This window comes from Thamnophis elegans, chromosome 4 (assembly GCF_009769535.1).
Source record: "Thamnophis elegans isolate rThaEle1 chromosome 4, rThaEle1.pri, whole genome shotgun sequence".
Lineage (NCBI taxonomy): Eukaryota > Metazoa > Chordata > Lepidosauria > Squamata > Colubridae > Thamnophis > Thamnophis elegans.
In genome coordinates this window covers 102,900,370-102,916,850 of record NC_045544.1, presented here as the reverse complement: position 1 = coordinate 102,916,850, position 16,481 = coordinate 102,900,370, and the positions used below count along the sequence as shown (strand labels likewise).

The window sequence follows — 16,481 nt, the reverse complement described above, 5'->3', positions numbered from 1 at the left end:
AACATGATTTTGATGCTTGGCAGCTAGCCAATAATGAGGGTCCCACCATCACATAATTGTCATTTGGTATCTTCACTGCCAACTTGCAACAAATAAACTAAATGGGGAAACCAGATGAAGTTGCAAATGGTGATCCCATGACATCACATGTACCAACTTCACTAGAACTGCTGGAACTGCCATCATAAGTCAATGTGGCCAGGTGACACCACACTTAGTGATCACATCATTTAGCAATGGAATTAGCAATCCAAATTATTGTTGTCAACTAAGAGCTACTTGTAGTCCCAACTGATTAAAATGAAATGTTGAGTTAACCTAACTACCCATTCAACCTTGTTATGAAAATACCTAAAGTCAATCAACTGGCTAATTGTACAGACTCAGTTCTCCAAACAAGGAAATGGAGAGATAGAGATTTTCTTATCAAATCTTTACAGAAAGAACACACTTTCCAAGTGGTAACAATAATTAGTGCATTGCTATATCTGTGTCCTGGTTAATAGAAAAATGATTCATTTAATGAAGTTTTCAAATACGGAACATGGATTAATGTGGCACCGGGGACTTCCCAGAAAAAATGGAGGGTAGACTTCAAGTGGTTCTTTTGACCAGGACACAAGATCATATGATGTATTACACATGGGAACTGATCCAATCTATTCAGGCGTGATAAAGATGAGATGGATGAATTGTTTTCATGTATAACAATTTGCCTAGCAAATAATTTGCTGAAATATGTGGTGAAATGGATGGTGCAAATTATTTCTTATGGAATATGCAGTAATTATATTTAAAAAGGGGAAAAAATCTAGGAAAAGATATCACCAACTTAAACAGTTGCAGATCAATGCTAGATTTATTTGCTTGCTTAGAAATAAAGTTCTGGAATGAAATCCAAATTGCCACATATCCCTATTAATTATATGACCTTGAATTTAAATCTATCCAACTGAAACCACAATAAAATATTGCAGTACAGGGAATTCTTACCTTGGTTTCATGTACCCACTCCATTGCCCTGTTACCAAAATTATCTAAATAAAGACACACACACACACACACACACACACACACACACAAAAAACACATACATATATAACCACTGCATATACATATATTATTGTTGGCATCCACTGGCTGCTAAGCAACACAAGTGTAGCCTTTTAATTAGGTCTCCATTCTGACTTATCTCTGCTTTTATATAGCTAAGGCTGTAAGAATAAATAAATGTTTAATCAACTCCATCAAATGATTGGTACCTAAAGAACAAAACCCCAAAAGCGATTTCCAACAACAACAACTGATTGGCTGTTTTCAGCCTTTATAAGATGTATAATACTCAAAATCTGCTGCCTGGAACAAACACTTCACTGTCTAATGGAAGAGTCTGCTCTTTTCCTCCAGTAGTCAGTTAAAATTATTGTACTTTAGAATCATAGAACACCCTTTCCAAACACTAATTAGCTGTAGTGTCTAAGCAACATGTATTGCTGTTTTTCTGACCAATGGGAAAGAGTGAAATGTTTCTTAGTGCAAAGGCTCATGGACATTAGCTACTTTATAGATATTGTGGGTGGGACCTCTGTATTCTCAAAGTAGTGACTTTTGACAAGTTTGATTACATCATGCCAAACAGATAAATAAAACAGATTTTATTCTAATAGTGACTGTTTATAGATTCAGCACAGTTTTGTGAAACTAGAATTGTTAATACATAATTAATAAAATAACACACATAAGCTTATTCTGTGAATTAGAATATGAGAAACCTCAACATTAAGTCATAAATATCTGCACTTTATCTTGGAACCATCAGAAATATTCATAGATATCTGAGCAACAAAGGAATTCCCATAGAGATTGGATTTTTTTTAAAAAAAACACACACACACAACTTTTAAAAAAACCATTTGATAGCCATCTTTTTGCCCTTTCCAGTCAGCTTGGCAAGAAAAGATTAGTCTAGGACATCTTGAAGAATGTCTGCTATCACTATGTCCCTTTGGCCAGCTGCAAGATAAAGGTTTAATGCAACTGCCATAACATAAAAGATTTTGTGAAAATATAGGAGGCAACAATAAAGTTTACTGAATGTAGGAAGATGTCTTAGTTAATGTGTTTGTTTATTGTCTCCCATGTTCTTACATCAGGTCTCTCCCCCGATCCCCCACACCATCTGCTCTTAAAGATATTTTGAATTGTACATGACATGTATGCTTTCTGGGACATTCACCACAAAAAGTATAAATCTCATTAATGTTCTATGGTCTTTTTATGTGAGGATATCACAAGACTGATAATGTTAAAAGAATTAATCCCTTGATAATTATTAAGGTATTCAGGTCACAGCTGTGTTGATGAAACACACATCTGTAGAGGAAAGTGTATGATCAACAATGAGAGAAATGTCTCATTAGCATTTCATCTGGGAAGTTGTCTAAATGCCTTACTGAATATAGATAAGATGGAGATTGCCATGTTTCAGTCAATTGACTTCCTCTTCTCTTTTATGTTTTCCCACAGCTTCTAGATTGTCCCAGTTTCTTCTGCCCTTAGTCCCCAACTTTTGATTAACTCGTGCTCATTTATTGATCTTAAAATGAAGACTCCCAGGTTTTCTTTCCTAAATATTCATAGGATTGGAAGCAGGGGAGTAATAAAAAGGTCTACAGTTTTATTGGTATTTGCTTTGATTGTTTCAGTTTTATATCATTGCAATAGTCTCGATAATATTTCATGTTTAGATCATCACAATATCCTCCCAATTCCTCTGCCTGTCGCGATTATAATTGATCCTAATTATGGATATATGCAGGATTTGTAGTGTCAAAGGGCATTCCTTAGGTTTGCATTGTGATAGTTCTAACTTCTAAATATTGATTTAACTACTTAGTTCTTGAATTATGAAATGGAATGTTGTAATTGTTGTACTGGTAAAGACATCATAAACGTCTGTCAAAAAAAACCCACCTGAGCCCACTGGCTTTCTGCACAGTTTGTCATCTGTGGAATTGTTAATTATCTAAGCAATCTGGTGTCAGACCTTCAAGGTATTGCAGGTCAGGAAATAAATACAAGAACTAATTTAATGTTATGGTATATAATAGCAAAATCTTGGAAACCTAACTGAGTTTTTCTCCTCCCTCTTGTACCAAAGAGAATCAAGGCAGGAGAATTTTTGAGTTTTGTTTTCACTAGTTCCTCTTTTTCAGAGATAAACTGATGTTTACATAATTGATCTTGCATTCCTCCTCTAGCTTATGAATGTAATTTTCTACATCTGGTTAGGCAAGAAGTAGCATAGAAATGGCTTGCTGTTTAAGTAGCAAAATATTAAACTAATGTTATAAAAAGTACAGGATAATGAGTTTCCTTATGAGTTAGATGAGTGGCATATAAATTTAATAAATAAAATAAATAATTGAAATATTCTTATAAAAAGAGAAAGAGGGATGATAATGGATCCATCCTCTCTGCTCCTAATATTTGTTGCAGCTGAAACAATAACCGAGTAGAAAGTGCCCTACTTGCTTAACTATTACTCAGTTTTAACTAATTTTAATTTGACTAAAAATCTGCCTTTGCAATTGCTTAAAAACAATTTTTTCCTGTGAAAAAGGTTTCTGTTTTCTTATCTTATACTCAGGTCACTTGAAAATTGGAATCTCCTTTGGTGTGATTCAGAATCATTTGTATGAAATAATTGAGGATGATACTTCTGATAATCTTGTCTTTACATATCTTACTATCACGTTGAAACTTTCCTGACTGCCCACACTTTCTAATAAAAAAGTACCAAGAGAGGAGTTTCTTCTTGATTCTGCCCATACAATTGAAGTCTGAGATAATAAGACAACTGTCATTAAACAATGGAGTAATTATTGCACAATATTAGCCTATAACTAAGTGTGAAAATACCAGACTTGGTCCATCCAAATATCACCAAACATGTCTTCATCTTGGGGAGAGGGGGGGACATTCAAAAGCCAATTAAGTATCTTCAAATTGAATAGCAATTAGTAGTGGAAAAATGCAGGATAATTTTGCAGTGTAGGGTAGGTGCGTCTTCAATGTATGTTTATATTCCTAGCCTTTAAATTGACGGTTTCTGCTATGGAGGAACCTTACTTTTCTCCAATTTATATAGTACCGTTTGCCTGTATTATGTTGCAGGCTACCTTTTGCAGTACTTTCCATAACATGGAAGTGTTCAACTAATTCTAGGATTTCTAGAATGAAGGTCTGATGGTTTTAAAAAAACCTCCATTTGAAATAGTGTTAGAAATTGGTGAGGGGATTTTCTTTCTTAGAAACATAAAATATTTAGATCATATTTATTTCTGGTTTCCTGCAAAGACATGGAATGCCTCATCATACACCACGCTTGAGAAATGCTTTGAAAACTTGCTACATAAAATCTTGAACAGTGTTCCCTCCTGACAGAAAATTCAGTTAGTTAAACCAAAGCCAGATTTCTGTTTATTTTCGCCATTACTCCAGCCTTTAAAACTACCATGCTTAATAAAAGCACTAGAGGGCACCATTATGTCACATAATATAATTCCTGGTTCAGTCTCAGACCTGGAAGAAATTCTAACTGCAGTTCAAATAGGCTGAGTTATTTAGCTATTTTCTATGTTCTTCACATTCTAAATTACATAGAACAATATGCTATGCAAAATTAAATTCTTTCCCACAGAGGTTCTAACCTGAAGTCTTGAAATGGCAAAAATAAAATAAATCTATAAACATTTTAAACCAGGGACTGGAATAATAAAAGACTTGCAGCAGCCATCCTTTTATTTGAGTCGCCAAAATAGAGTTAGAACTGGGGGTGGGGGGTAAAGTGATGTTATTCTGTGTGATATTCAAAGTGATAATCTTTACATAAGCAACCATTATTTCTTTCATTATGAGAAATATATAAAACTCTGATGAGTCAGAAAACTTTCCATTTTCCTGTTTAATACCTAGAAATTACCTTTAATTTCTTAAAATTTTATTTTGATTGAAAAAATATACAAGTAACCATAAAGTAATAAAATGCAATATTAAGCCCTTTAAAATGATGTATTCAAAAACCCTTTGAATTTCTTTCTGTATTGTCACCTGTTCATCATACTGTAAAGCCTGAAATCAGAGAATGAAATAAAAAAGGTGAACTGATTCTGCCTAGGTTAGAATTCTTCAGATGGCCATGAAATTTGGGGTCTCCTTCCAAGTGACTAAAAAGAAGCTAACCAATCAGTCAGTCAGAATAGAGCTGGAAGGGACCTTGGAGGTATTCTAGTCCAACCCCCTGCTCAAGCCCTTGGGGTGGGGAGGGGTGAGAAGTCTTCTCCTTACTCAAACGGAAATATCTGCACAGCTAAGATTGGAAAGTTTCTTGATGTAAATCATACAAGTTCAGGTGTCTAGAGAAATCCACAGGGCTCCAATGAATGGAGAATCCTGTGGAGTTACCACTATATGTTTCCTCCTTTGTTTTCAATGATACAAAAAAAAAATAATTCAGAGAAAGGGGAAGGGGACAAAAATACAAAATTCATTTCTTCTATTCAGAGGCTGCATTCCTTGATAAATTATAGGATTGCTGTGCCTATGCCACAAATTCACAATTTTTACACATATCTTGTATTGTTTTGTTTTACACAGGGATTGTACTGCCTACTGCAGACTCAAGCAACTGAATGTAAAGCAAGCTTGTTGCTTTACAATGATTAGAATGACTTCTCCAAAGCTTTCTCAGTCTACTTTGGAATGCTGGAGATTGAATTCTATAATATTTGCATACAAAGTATATACTTGGGCTTCTGAAAAATATTCCTCCACCTAAATGTGATTTCAACCACATTAGACCAATTGCAAGCATCATATCTCACAGTTATTTGCATGTTTAGTATCCAACAATGAAGGGGGAAAGACTGTCAAGATTAATCTGGAAGCAAAAGGATGAAAGTGGATTGGGACAGTCCATAAATAATTATTTAAAAGCTGTCTTGAGATGTGGCACTTGTTTTTTTAGTTCTCAAGACTTCTCAAATAACTGATAAAATATCGAATAGGATGTATGCAGGATTAACAAATGATTAACTCCTATTTATCCATCAATTCATCTGACCATAATAATGAAATATGATAAAAGAATAAAAGGTTATATTAGGGCTTGATGGTTTTGTGTAAGAACAAATGTGGAGAAAAAGAAATATAAGTAACTAGCATAGCAGCCAGGAAAAGAAATCTGAAAGGAGAAGTAGATGTCTGAAACATATGTCAACAAAATTAACAATATAAGTAGAAGGTGTATGTAGAAACACATATGCCCAACATCCCCCATAATCTTTCTTAATATTATGCACTGTTCATATGCATGTGAGCTTCAGGGCTGCACCCTCCCAGCCAGATGGAGGATATTAGAAATGTTTACATCTATTTTCAGCTAACTGGAAATAGAAAACAAATGGGAAGTGCATGAGCCTAAGGCTTGTCATGCAATGCTAAATCATAATTTAGTATTACAACTGCATATAGCCAATTTAATTGTGTCACTGCAAATTCTTAATACCATAAAATAAATAACTATGTGGACATTTTTTCTTTAAAGTCTTTCAGTACTGAGAATTTCAAACATATATCAGCTGCATTTCCACATAATTTATAATAATTTCATACATAGATGTACAATATTTATATGATATTTTGACTGGATTGCCTGCATCAATATAATTAGATATTTATTTATTTATTGTTTGTTTGTTTGTTTGTTTGTTATGTTGCACAATCGGTAAAGGTGATGGTTTAATCATGCATTTAGCTAATTGTTAAAACTGTAAATTATTTCATAAAGCATGATTATTGGTCTAATGCATAAAGTTATAGGTATATCGGTAATATTAGTATTCTTATTAATCCAGACACTCAGCAGAGAAAACAAATGTAGCTTTATAACTGTTTACTTTCTGAAATCTGTTTACATAGCCATATGCAAACAAACAAATACATCCTTACCTACCTCACAATCTAAGAAGGCAGGTTAGTATTTAGTATCGTCTTTATTGTCATTGTACAAAATACATACAATGAATTGGTTAGATTTGAGTTCCAGAAATGCTGAAGCAGGAAAACCACTGGGCATGATAATTTATTCATTTATTTCAAATTGATATTATTTCCTCCTAGTTTAATCACAATCAACAATGCTGGTGCCAAGCATAAATGTCTGCTAGTAGTGTTCCACTTGAAAGTCATTGTATCATCCAGTTTACCTGAGATCCATGACTTTGAGTCTTTCCTCTATGGTCTGTTTTGAGTGGGCACCATGCATTCCTTATTATCATTCGTACACAGCCATTCAGAGGTGGTATTCAGCAGATTTTGACCAGCTCTGGAGAACTGGTAGTGGAACTTTCGGAAACCAGTAAATGCCACCTCTGACTGGCCCCGTCCCCATCTAGTCTTTGCCTCCCGAATCCCAGCTGATTGGGAGGGAATGGGGATTTTGCAGTATCCTTCCCCTGGAGTGGGGGCGGGTGGGAAGAATGGAGATTTTACAGCATCCTTCCCCTGCCAAGCCGCACCACACCCAACAAGCCATGCCCACAGAACCAGTAGTAAAAAATAATAATGAATCCCACTGCCATTCATATCTTCACAGAAATACTTGGCACTATTGAACCAGATAGTTAAAAAAGAAAAGAAAAAAGTATTACATAACAATACTAGTAACAACATGTTCATGATGTGTTGATACGGTGGGTAAGTCCAGTCATCTTAAAAATGTGAAGCACTTTAAGACACTATCCAGGTAGCTGGATCTGCTAGCAATTCGATTTGAAAAGTGTGATGCTCAGATGAAGGTTGCTGAGAATTTATATTCTTCAGTTAACAGATCTTTATAAGCTCATTGCATTCTGCTCAGCTGTTGCTTGCCATGATTGCCAGTTCTAATGAAAGAGCAAATGGTGTTCTGCTTTCTTTTTATGCCCCACAAGAGAATGAGCTGAATTTTTACAAGCCCAAATGATTTACTAAAGGAGCTTTCTCCTTCAACAGGTTGAAACTGAAATTGAATCACAAATTATTTTTTAAAAAATTATGTTATATTAGTTGCTATTGTTTTATGTAAGAAACATCTTATTAATTTTTATTACTCTGGGTTTTATTTTTTTTTGCTCTTCCAAGGTCAATGTAGAATGCAGCAAAAGTCTAATGAGAAAGGAACATTTAACTGCCAGTGCTGCATCAGATTAAGAAATGGCCATAACTGTTGCCTGAAATCATCATGCCTAAATTTCAGCAATCTTAACTATGAATCGATTAAAACACCATGTAGTATTGGCCTTCTCTTGCAGAGTTAGAATTCCAACTTTTACCCTTAAGAATTGAGATATCAATCTCTAAATTTGTTCCAAATATTACCCTACTACTTCAGTCTAATATAAGATTATGGCAGATTCTGTAAATAGAATAGAATAGAATAGAACAGAACAGAACAGAACAGAACAGAACAGGATAACAGAGTTGGAAGGGACCAACCACTTCAGACAAACAGGTATCCAAAAATTTCCAGTGTTGGGGCATTCACAACTTCTGGAGGCAAGTTGTTCCACTGATTAATTGTTCTAACTGTCAGGAAATTTTTCCTTAGTTCTAAGTTGCTTCTCTCCTTGATTAGTTTCCGCCCATTGCTTCTTGTCTTATCCTCAGGTGCTTTGGAGAATAGCTTGACTTTTCTTCTTTGTGGCAATCCCTGAGATATCCGAACACTGCTATCATGTCTCCCCTTGTCCTTCTTTTCATTAAACTAAATATACACAGTTCCTGCAAATGTTCTTCATAGATTTTAGCCTCCAGTCCCCTAATCATCTTTGTTGCTCTTCTCTGCACTCTTTCTAGTCTCAACATCTTTTTTACATCATGGTGACCAAAACTGAATGCAGTATTCCAAGTGTGGCCTTACCAAGACATTATAAAGTGGTATTAACACTTCACGTGATTTCTCATTGCAATCATTCATTCTCTCTCTTTCTCTCTCTCTCCCTCCCTCCCTCCCTCCCTCCCTCCCTCCCTCTCTCTTTCACACACACACACACACACACACAGTAAATATTTAATGTGTGAACATATGGAAGTATAAATTAAGATCAAATGCAGGAAACTATGGAAGAGTAAATAGAGGATAGTGAACCAGCCTCAGATCATCCTCATTTGAAGGCCTGAGAAAGATTCACAGACAGAGGTTTTATCTGTGCTTTGAGGATGTTTGGTTTTTTGCAGCATTCCTGATTAGGTAACAGTAGCTTATGATTGCAATCATCATCATCATCATCATCATCATCATCATCATCATCATCATCATCATCATCATCATCATCATCTAGTAGTGCATTGATTTTAATGAAGTTATAGAGAATACTACAGATGGATAATTGATAAAATATTTGGAAGGCTTGAGAAAGCCATTTGGCAGAGAATCTATTCTTCAAAATATCTGGAGAAGAATGTGGTAAGGTTTATGTGACTCAATAAGTGATTACAACAGAGCATCTTGCATAATATAGTAAGAGGGACTGTGACAATGGTTCATAAATCCTAAACCATGATTTACTGAATAAATAACTGGTTGGTTTTATTTAGTACACAGCTATAAACCATTTCTTACAAATATGGCTGAATGTTAATCTATCCCTGGACTTTACTGAAAAAGGGGGGAAAAAGATCTATTGTGCACAATCAGGTCATTTTCAACTTCTAGCGATCACATAGATTTTCTTGATGAATTGGAAAAAAGAAATCAAGACTTTATAGAGTTATTGTACCTATAAATTCTTACATTATTTAGCCTTTAATATAGTACATCCTTTGAAACAATTACTTAAGACAACTAAGAAGACACAAATAGTCCTAAAAGCAAAACTCCCTATCCAACCAATGTGATTAATATTTGCAATGACATTACTAATTTTTTAAAAAAATTATCCTGTAAAGTTATTCATTGCAACTGAAGCATAGATGCTGATTTAATCAAGGTGTTTTCTAGGACACGGGAATGGATAAAACATCCAATATTTGTTGGGCAGTTCGGCCAAAACTTGATTTGTTTACTTTAAACCCATATATTTTGAAAAAGAAGATCCATTAAACAGAGTAAATGTTAATTCTGAATAAACATGCATGAACCTAAGCTGCCAATCAATCATTTATCATAAAGATGTACAAACGAGGATTATAAAATCAGATGGAAATAAAAAGAAATTCAGTTCAGAGCAGAAACCATTAGAACATCTTTTCCTACCTGATCTCCTGTCCATAACTTTGTGACGTAGGTTAATTTTCACCAGCACTGTCATACTTTGGCTGCAAACAAGATACAGAACAATAGAAGGATAAGGCTAATTTAGACAGATAACACTTCAGAGCTAGCATCCTTCAATAACAATCAAGGATGACATAGAATAGTGATGGCTCACCTTTTCCCGACTGAGTGCCCAAAGCGCACATGTGCATGCCCGAACTGCAAATGCAATGTTTGTGTGCCCCCTGCACATGTGCCCCAACCCCATGCAAGCATGCACGCCTCCCTGCACGCCCCATGTTCATGCATGTGCAGTTCCCCTGCAAGCCGCATGGCCCTCGCGGGGGCAACTGGCCTGCAGGAGAAGCACACACATGTGCGGTGAAGCTGAACTGGAGTTATGGCTCATGTGTCCACAGAGAGGGCGCTGTATGCCACCTCTGGCATGGTTACCATAGGTTTGCCATCACGGACATAGAACAACTGAGAGCTTTGTCTACCTAATCTTAATGGGAGGCAATGAATTATTAGATCAGCCAATTGATTGATCAGAGGCTTATGTTCCTTGTGGAATTCTTCTTAAAGAAACAGATGGAAACTTATTCTGTAATCTACTTATCAACTTATAGCACTATATTGCTTCATCTAAGACTGCTAAACAAAGCTTAGAAATATGTAAATATGAGAATGGAAAAACAGTTCCTCAGGAGAGTTTGTCTTGGTGAAAGTTGTTCTCAGTGTAAAAACATAGTGCAGGAGATTCTGGCTGAAGGAGACTTTAATTAGCATAATAATTTATTGTTGGTTAGTATTATCCCATGATTTTTTTTCACTGGTGCCTAATCATAGCTAAATTATGATTTTGTTTTCTGGAATTCAAATGAAGAGACATATTTCTACTGTAATAATAAGCCATCCATACAGTCTAATGCACAAATTTTAGTGCATTAGCAACAGAAGGAACTAAAAATTTGGATTTTAAGCTACCAGGCAGTGGCAGAATTGAACTAGGAAAAAAGAGCAGCATTAAACACTAGTAATATGCATACTATCAAAAACCTTATTTTGCTGTCAGGCTGAACCAGATACAGTTGTATTAGTGAAATGTCTTTAATCTTATAGCAAAAAACTTTACACTTCTTGAAGTAAATCAAAATAATGTTATGCACTTTTTAGAAGATAACTGATGTTTTTAAAATAAAACTGATAAATGATATAAACCAGAAAGGAAAGCAATATCCAAAGTGATGCAAAATGGAAGCACCACCCCTAAACCTCAAACTGAAATGATCAGATGCAAGTATTCCAGCCTTGCTCTGGTACATTTTATTAAAGATTACTACTGGATTTCTATGATGGATTTTAACTTCCAGACATTTCCGAGACACCAATTCCATTAAAAAAAAATATATGGCCTGCACACTAATAATTTTAAGTCAGTGTGTATTGACATCAAACTCTTGTTGCTTTCCTGCCATGTAAATATTCAAACACAGGAATACATCCATATCAACACCATGTTAATATTCCATCAATTCACAACAAATGGGTTGCCACATGCATGGCAATTATCTTATCTTTTTTCCCTCACAATTTAGCATGCCTCAGCAACTTCTTTGCACAGTCTGTTGGACAAACACAGTCCTCTACTTTTTTAAATCTGCTTAATCTCTGTCAATAGGCATGCCTTTCATTTCAATTTACTAACAAAACATTAGAGTCAGAAACTCACTAATATTCTGGAACCTAGTTCTGCATGAAGCAATCTGTCTCTCTAGTTATCTCTATTTTTTATACCTCATAGTGTAGATCATTAAATTGACAAAATATTGGAAAGTCAAGAACATGATTCAAAAGATAGTAAACAAGGGTGTTATAATGCATCACAAATACATTTTGTCTTAGTTTTATCCAAACATCGTTTAATAGGAGTATATGTATATGTATTATATGTTGCATATATAATATATATCCACATATACATATACTCCTACTCTCCTGCCTTGGTGGCACCCCCTTTTTTTTTGGAAATGTTTAGTTGACTGAAAAAAAGATTAAAATACATAATGAAATGCACTGTTTCAAATATTAAGGCTCATTCACCTAATGAATAAGATTGGGATTTTTTTTTCTGTTATTGGAAAGCTTGTATACAAGAACACCAAGAATCTGCTGTTACTACAAATGGTGCCTATAGCCCTCCAGATTAAACTGACGTAAAAATAAATAAATAAATAAATTTAGTTTCCCCAAATTGTGAAAGTAATATGTTAGAACATTGAGTTTTCACCCAACTTTAAATTACAATTATAATAATATTAAAAGATTAAACTACCTATGAGATTATAAACTTTGTATAATTTCAGGGGCTCCAGAGAATCTTATAGCAGTGGTCTCCAACCTTTAAGACTTGTTGACTTCAATTCCTAGAATTCTGGGTAAGGAATTCTGAGAGTTGAAGTCCACATGTCTTAAAGTTGCCGAAGGTGGACACCCTTATTTTACGGGATATCAGTCAGAACAAAAAATGTCATGGCATTTCAGTGTTCCCCTGAAAAATTCACTATTATGAGTGATTTTGGCTATTTTCCCATTATGAGAGAAAAATGATGATAGTGATATTAAGAGATTTCTTGTAATGGGTCGCCCTTTGTGATGCTGCATAATAAATCATATGTCAATGCCCAATCTATTTTCTTCTTCTTGGATTGCTGAAAACCTTGAGAAGAACTTCTGGAGCTGCAGCATATCTGTAGAATGTCTAGTTTTCCATAGTAGGATGAGTTATAACTTAGATATGCTATTGGCAAATTAGCATGAAGTCAATATGGCAATGTTGCTGAAAAAAAAAACTATATTTTTAATAATAGTATTTTGACTTTTCTCAGGGTAAATATCTATCATTGTCTCTTTCTAGTGGATATAATAATAGCCGCTCAGTGTCACCTTGAACTGTGAGATAGGCGGATGGAAATTTAGTAGATAAATAAATAATATACTGTTAGGTACACTATAATGTAGCAGAATTTTTGCCTGCCAGTCTACTGGATAAGGTGCATGACAAGTTCATTGGTTTCATAACTTCCCCGGAGGAAAGATGACAATGTATGCATTTTTGTTTTCTTGATGGATGCTAAGGTTTAGCTGTCTGGCCATGTATATGTTAACCTATACTGAGAGACTTGAAAAAAAGCCTCAATAGTATGGTGAACCCTCCCTGATCTGTTTAGAAAAAACAAAGGCAAGAAAAAAAACAAAGGGAAAAATGAGAACAACAAAAGGATTGTCTAGTGGAAAATAATGTTTCTGTTATAGGTATCATAGTGGTAAAGACAAATATTACATTATAGTATACTTTATTTTAACAATTTTTATTTCCTCGGAAAAATTATAGTTCCTACACACTTATTTCAACAATCTTTGGTTACTTTAGCTTCTAGGCAATAAGATATGAGAATTTTAGTTAGCAGTGTCTCTGATATGAGTTTCCCACAAATAGAAGAGAAGACCCAGAGTGCAGCTAGCAGAACTGAAGGTCTAAGCAAGGGGTCATGGGTAGCAACAGAAGAACCTCAAAAAGCTATGGACTTGCATAAACCCATCAAGGGAGCAGAAGTCAAGTGGAACCAGTCAATTGGAAAAAAAGTTTAACCTTCAGTCTGAAGTCTAACCTGCTGTCAAATTAGAGGGAAAAGATTTTGCTACAACTTTCCTTCTTTTCACTGCATATATCAAGAAAATGAACCATTACAGTCATCTGATTCATCTTGTTCCCTTTCTTTATACATGTCACTCAACAGATTGGATAGCACAGACATGCTCTTTGTCCCTTCCCTTAAATGTTCCCATCTTATGGGAATATGAAATGTGCCTTTTCCATTATAGTTCATCCCCTATAGAACACTTCCCTGAAATTAGGCAGGCCCTAATCTTTTAGTCTTCCAAAAGCACGTAAAACCGGCTGTTCCCCCAAGCAGCAGGAGAGGGTAACCTCAGTATAATTATGGTGCTAGATTTTTTTAATACTTTTGAAGTTTAATATATTTAATATGCTTCATTTTAATACTTTTATCATATATAGATGTGGTTTTATCTTTTGGCTGTGAGCCACTCAGAGTTAGGTACAGGTGGGTAGCTATATAAATGTTTTAAACATTTTAATGTTTTAAATTAAATCAACTCGTGGTAGATAGGTACAGTAACCACTTATAATCTTGTAATATTAAAAAAAGCACTGTCAGTCAAGAGGAGAAACTAATGTTGGCCATCCCTGAAACATTCTGTAGTTTGGAATCTATATTTAATGTGTAATGAAATATACTTAGCCCTGAAAAGACAAATTATCCTTTTCTGAAATATAAGGGAGGCTTCTTCCCTATTTTCAGGCACCTCCAAATGTGATGCCACATGCTAAGAGACAGAATTCCAGGCTTGCCAAGCAAATGAAAAGGACAAGCATGCAAATACTCCCTTCAGTTCCAAGGGACTATGATAGCCAGGGACAAATCCATCTTCTGCTTGTGTCTTCCCCCACATGGTGTTCTCTAGAAACAATTCCCTGTGTTTCTTCAGCAACAAACATTCTACACCTAGGTGTCTTTTCCTAACCATGATCCTGTAATAATGAAACACGTGTTGTGACATTATGATGCAAGCTCTGTACTTTCCTACTTGTTGCATTGCAAAAATAAAAGGGTAGAGTGTGCAACCTGACACATGTCACTACCCCCTTGCCAATCACTATGAATGCTATTAATATTATTAGTATATATTATACTAAAAATATAGATATTAATGATGCATGGTTCACATAACTAGAGGGGCTAAAAAGATTCCTATTTGAAGCTGTATTTTTCTGAATACAGTAGAAAACATTCAGAAATAATTGGCAAGGTTATTTCAAATCAAGAGAACAGACTTTGGAGATCAAGTCAATCATTGGCTGTATCCATTCCTAGAAATCCATAGGATGTCTATTCCAGTCATTTTTGCCTTGTCAACATAATAATATGTTAGTGCTCATCTGTCTTTCTCCAGTTGTGGTGTTTAATGAGAAACAACACTTCAGGATTGATTGTGACACTAAGTTTCCAATAACTAAAAATTGACCATATAATCATTGTGCATTATAGTAAGACTTTAAAATGATGTATAATTCACTTGTACAGTACTATACTTTGTCAAAAAGGTAGTAAAATGGGGCAAATCTCACTTAACAAATGTCTCGCTTAGCAACAAAAAAAATTGGGCTCAATTGTGGTTGTAAGTCAAGAACTACCAGTATTTAGGGGCTAGAGAGAGGGTGTATTTTTTTTTCCTCAGGAGCAATTGACATTTGCTTTTCTTGCTTTATTTTATATTCTTGTTTATTGGCTCTTTGGTACTTTCTGAGCTTAGTTGTTTTCTTGCTGATTTCACTACCCAAATTAGGTAGCATCATCAGCACTGATAATATTACATAGTTTGAGGAATGAAATATTCTCCTTTGTTGTTGTTGTTTGTGGGGGGAGGGCTTTTTGTTTTATTATAAAAAATTAAGAAAAATGTTTTTGTGCAGTTATGGTAGATTAAAACATGTTCAACTTATCAATGAATAAGATTAATAAAAAATTATTCATCTAAGCCTTTTGTTTGACTTCATAGGTGATCTATATATTGGAGGAGTAGCAAAAGAAACTTATAAATCCTTGCCAAAATTGGTCCATGCCAAAGAAGGATTTCAAGGCTGCCTTGCCTCTGTGGATCTCAATGGGCGTCTTCCAGATTTGATTTCAGATGCTCTGTTTTGCAATGGACAGATAGAAAGAGGATGCGAAGGTATGGTTGATCATTTCATAGACTTGTCTCAAACTCTTATGTGTAACCAAAATGTTTCTAATTTTAATATTAGAGCTATGGCATCTTTTCTGCTACGTTATTTGTATTTGGACCCTGCCAGTTTTCCATCTTATCAATTTATTCTTTGTTACAGTTGTTAAATTAGATAGTTTACATAATTAATGAAGTGGATGCTATCAGTTGAGAAATACACTCCAATGGCACAAAACTCAATTCAAGCACGAGAATATTAAGTTATCTATCAGAACACAATTGGTCAATCCTGCTCTTTGCCGTGAATTAGCTGATTTGCCTGTCTTTGTTTTGTTTGTGCAGTATCTTAATTAATTGTTGTGATAATTAGCTC

General features: G+C 34.9%; 1 protein-coding gene across 1 annotated transcript in view; it reads left to right on the top strand.

Annotated features, from left to right (window-relative positions):
- Positions 1-16,481, top strand: part of LOC116507755 (neurexin-1-like) — a 305,988-nt gene that overhangs the window by 6,737 nt on the left and 282,770 nt on the right. Inside the window, exon 5 of the mRNA XM_032216082.1 lies at positions 15,941-16,114. Coding sequence (XP_032071973.1) covers positions 15,941-16,114 — 174 coding nt within the window. The remainder of the gene's footprint in view (positions 1-15,940; positions 16,115-16,481) is intronic.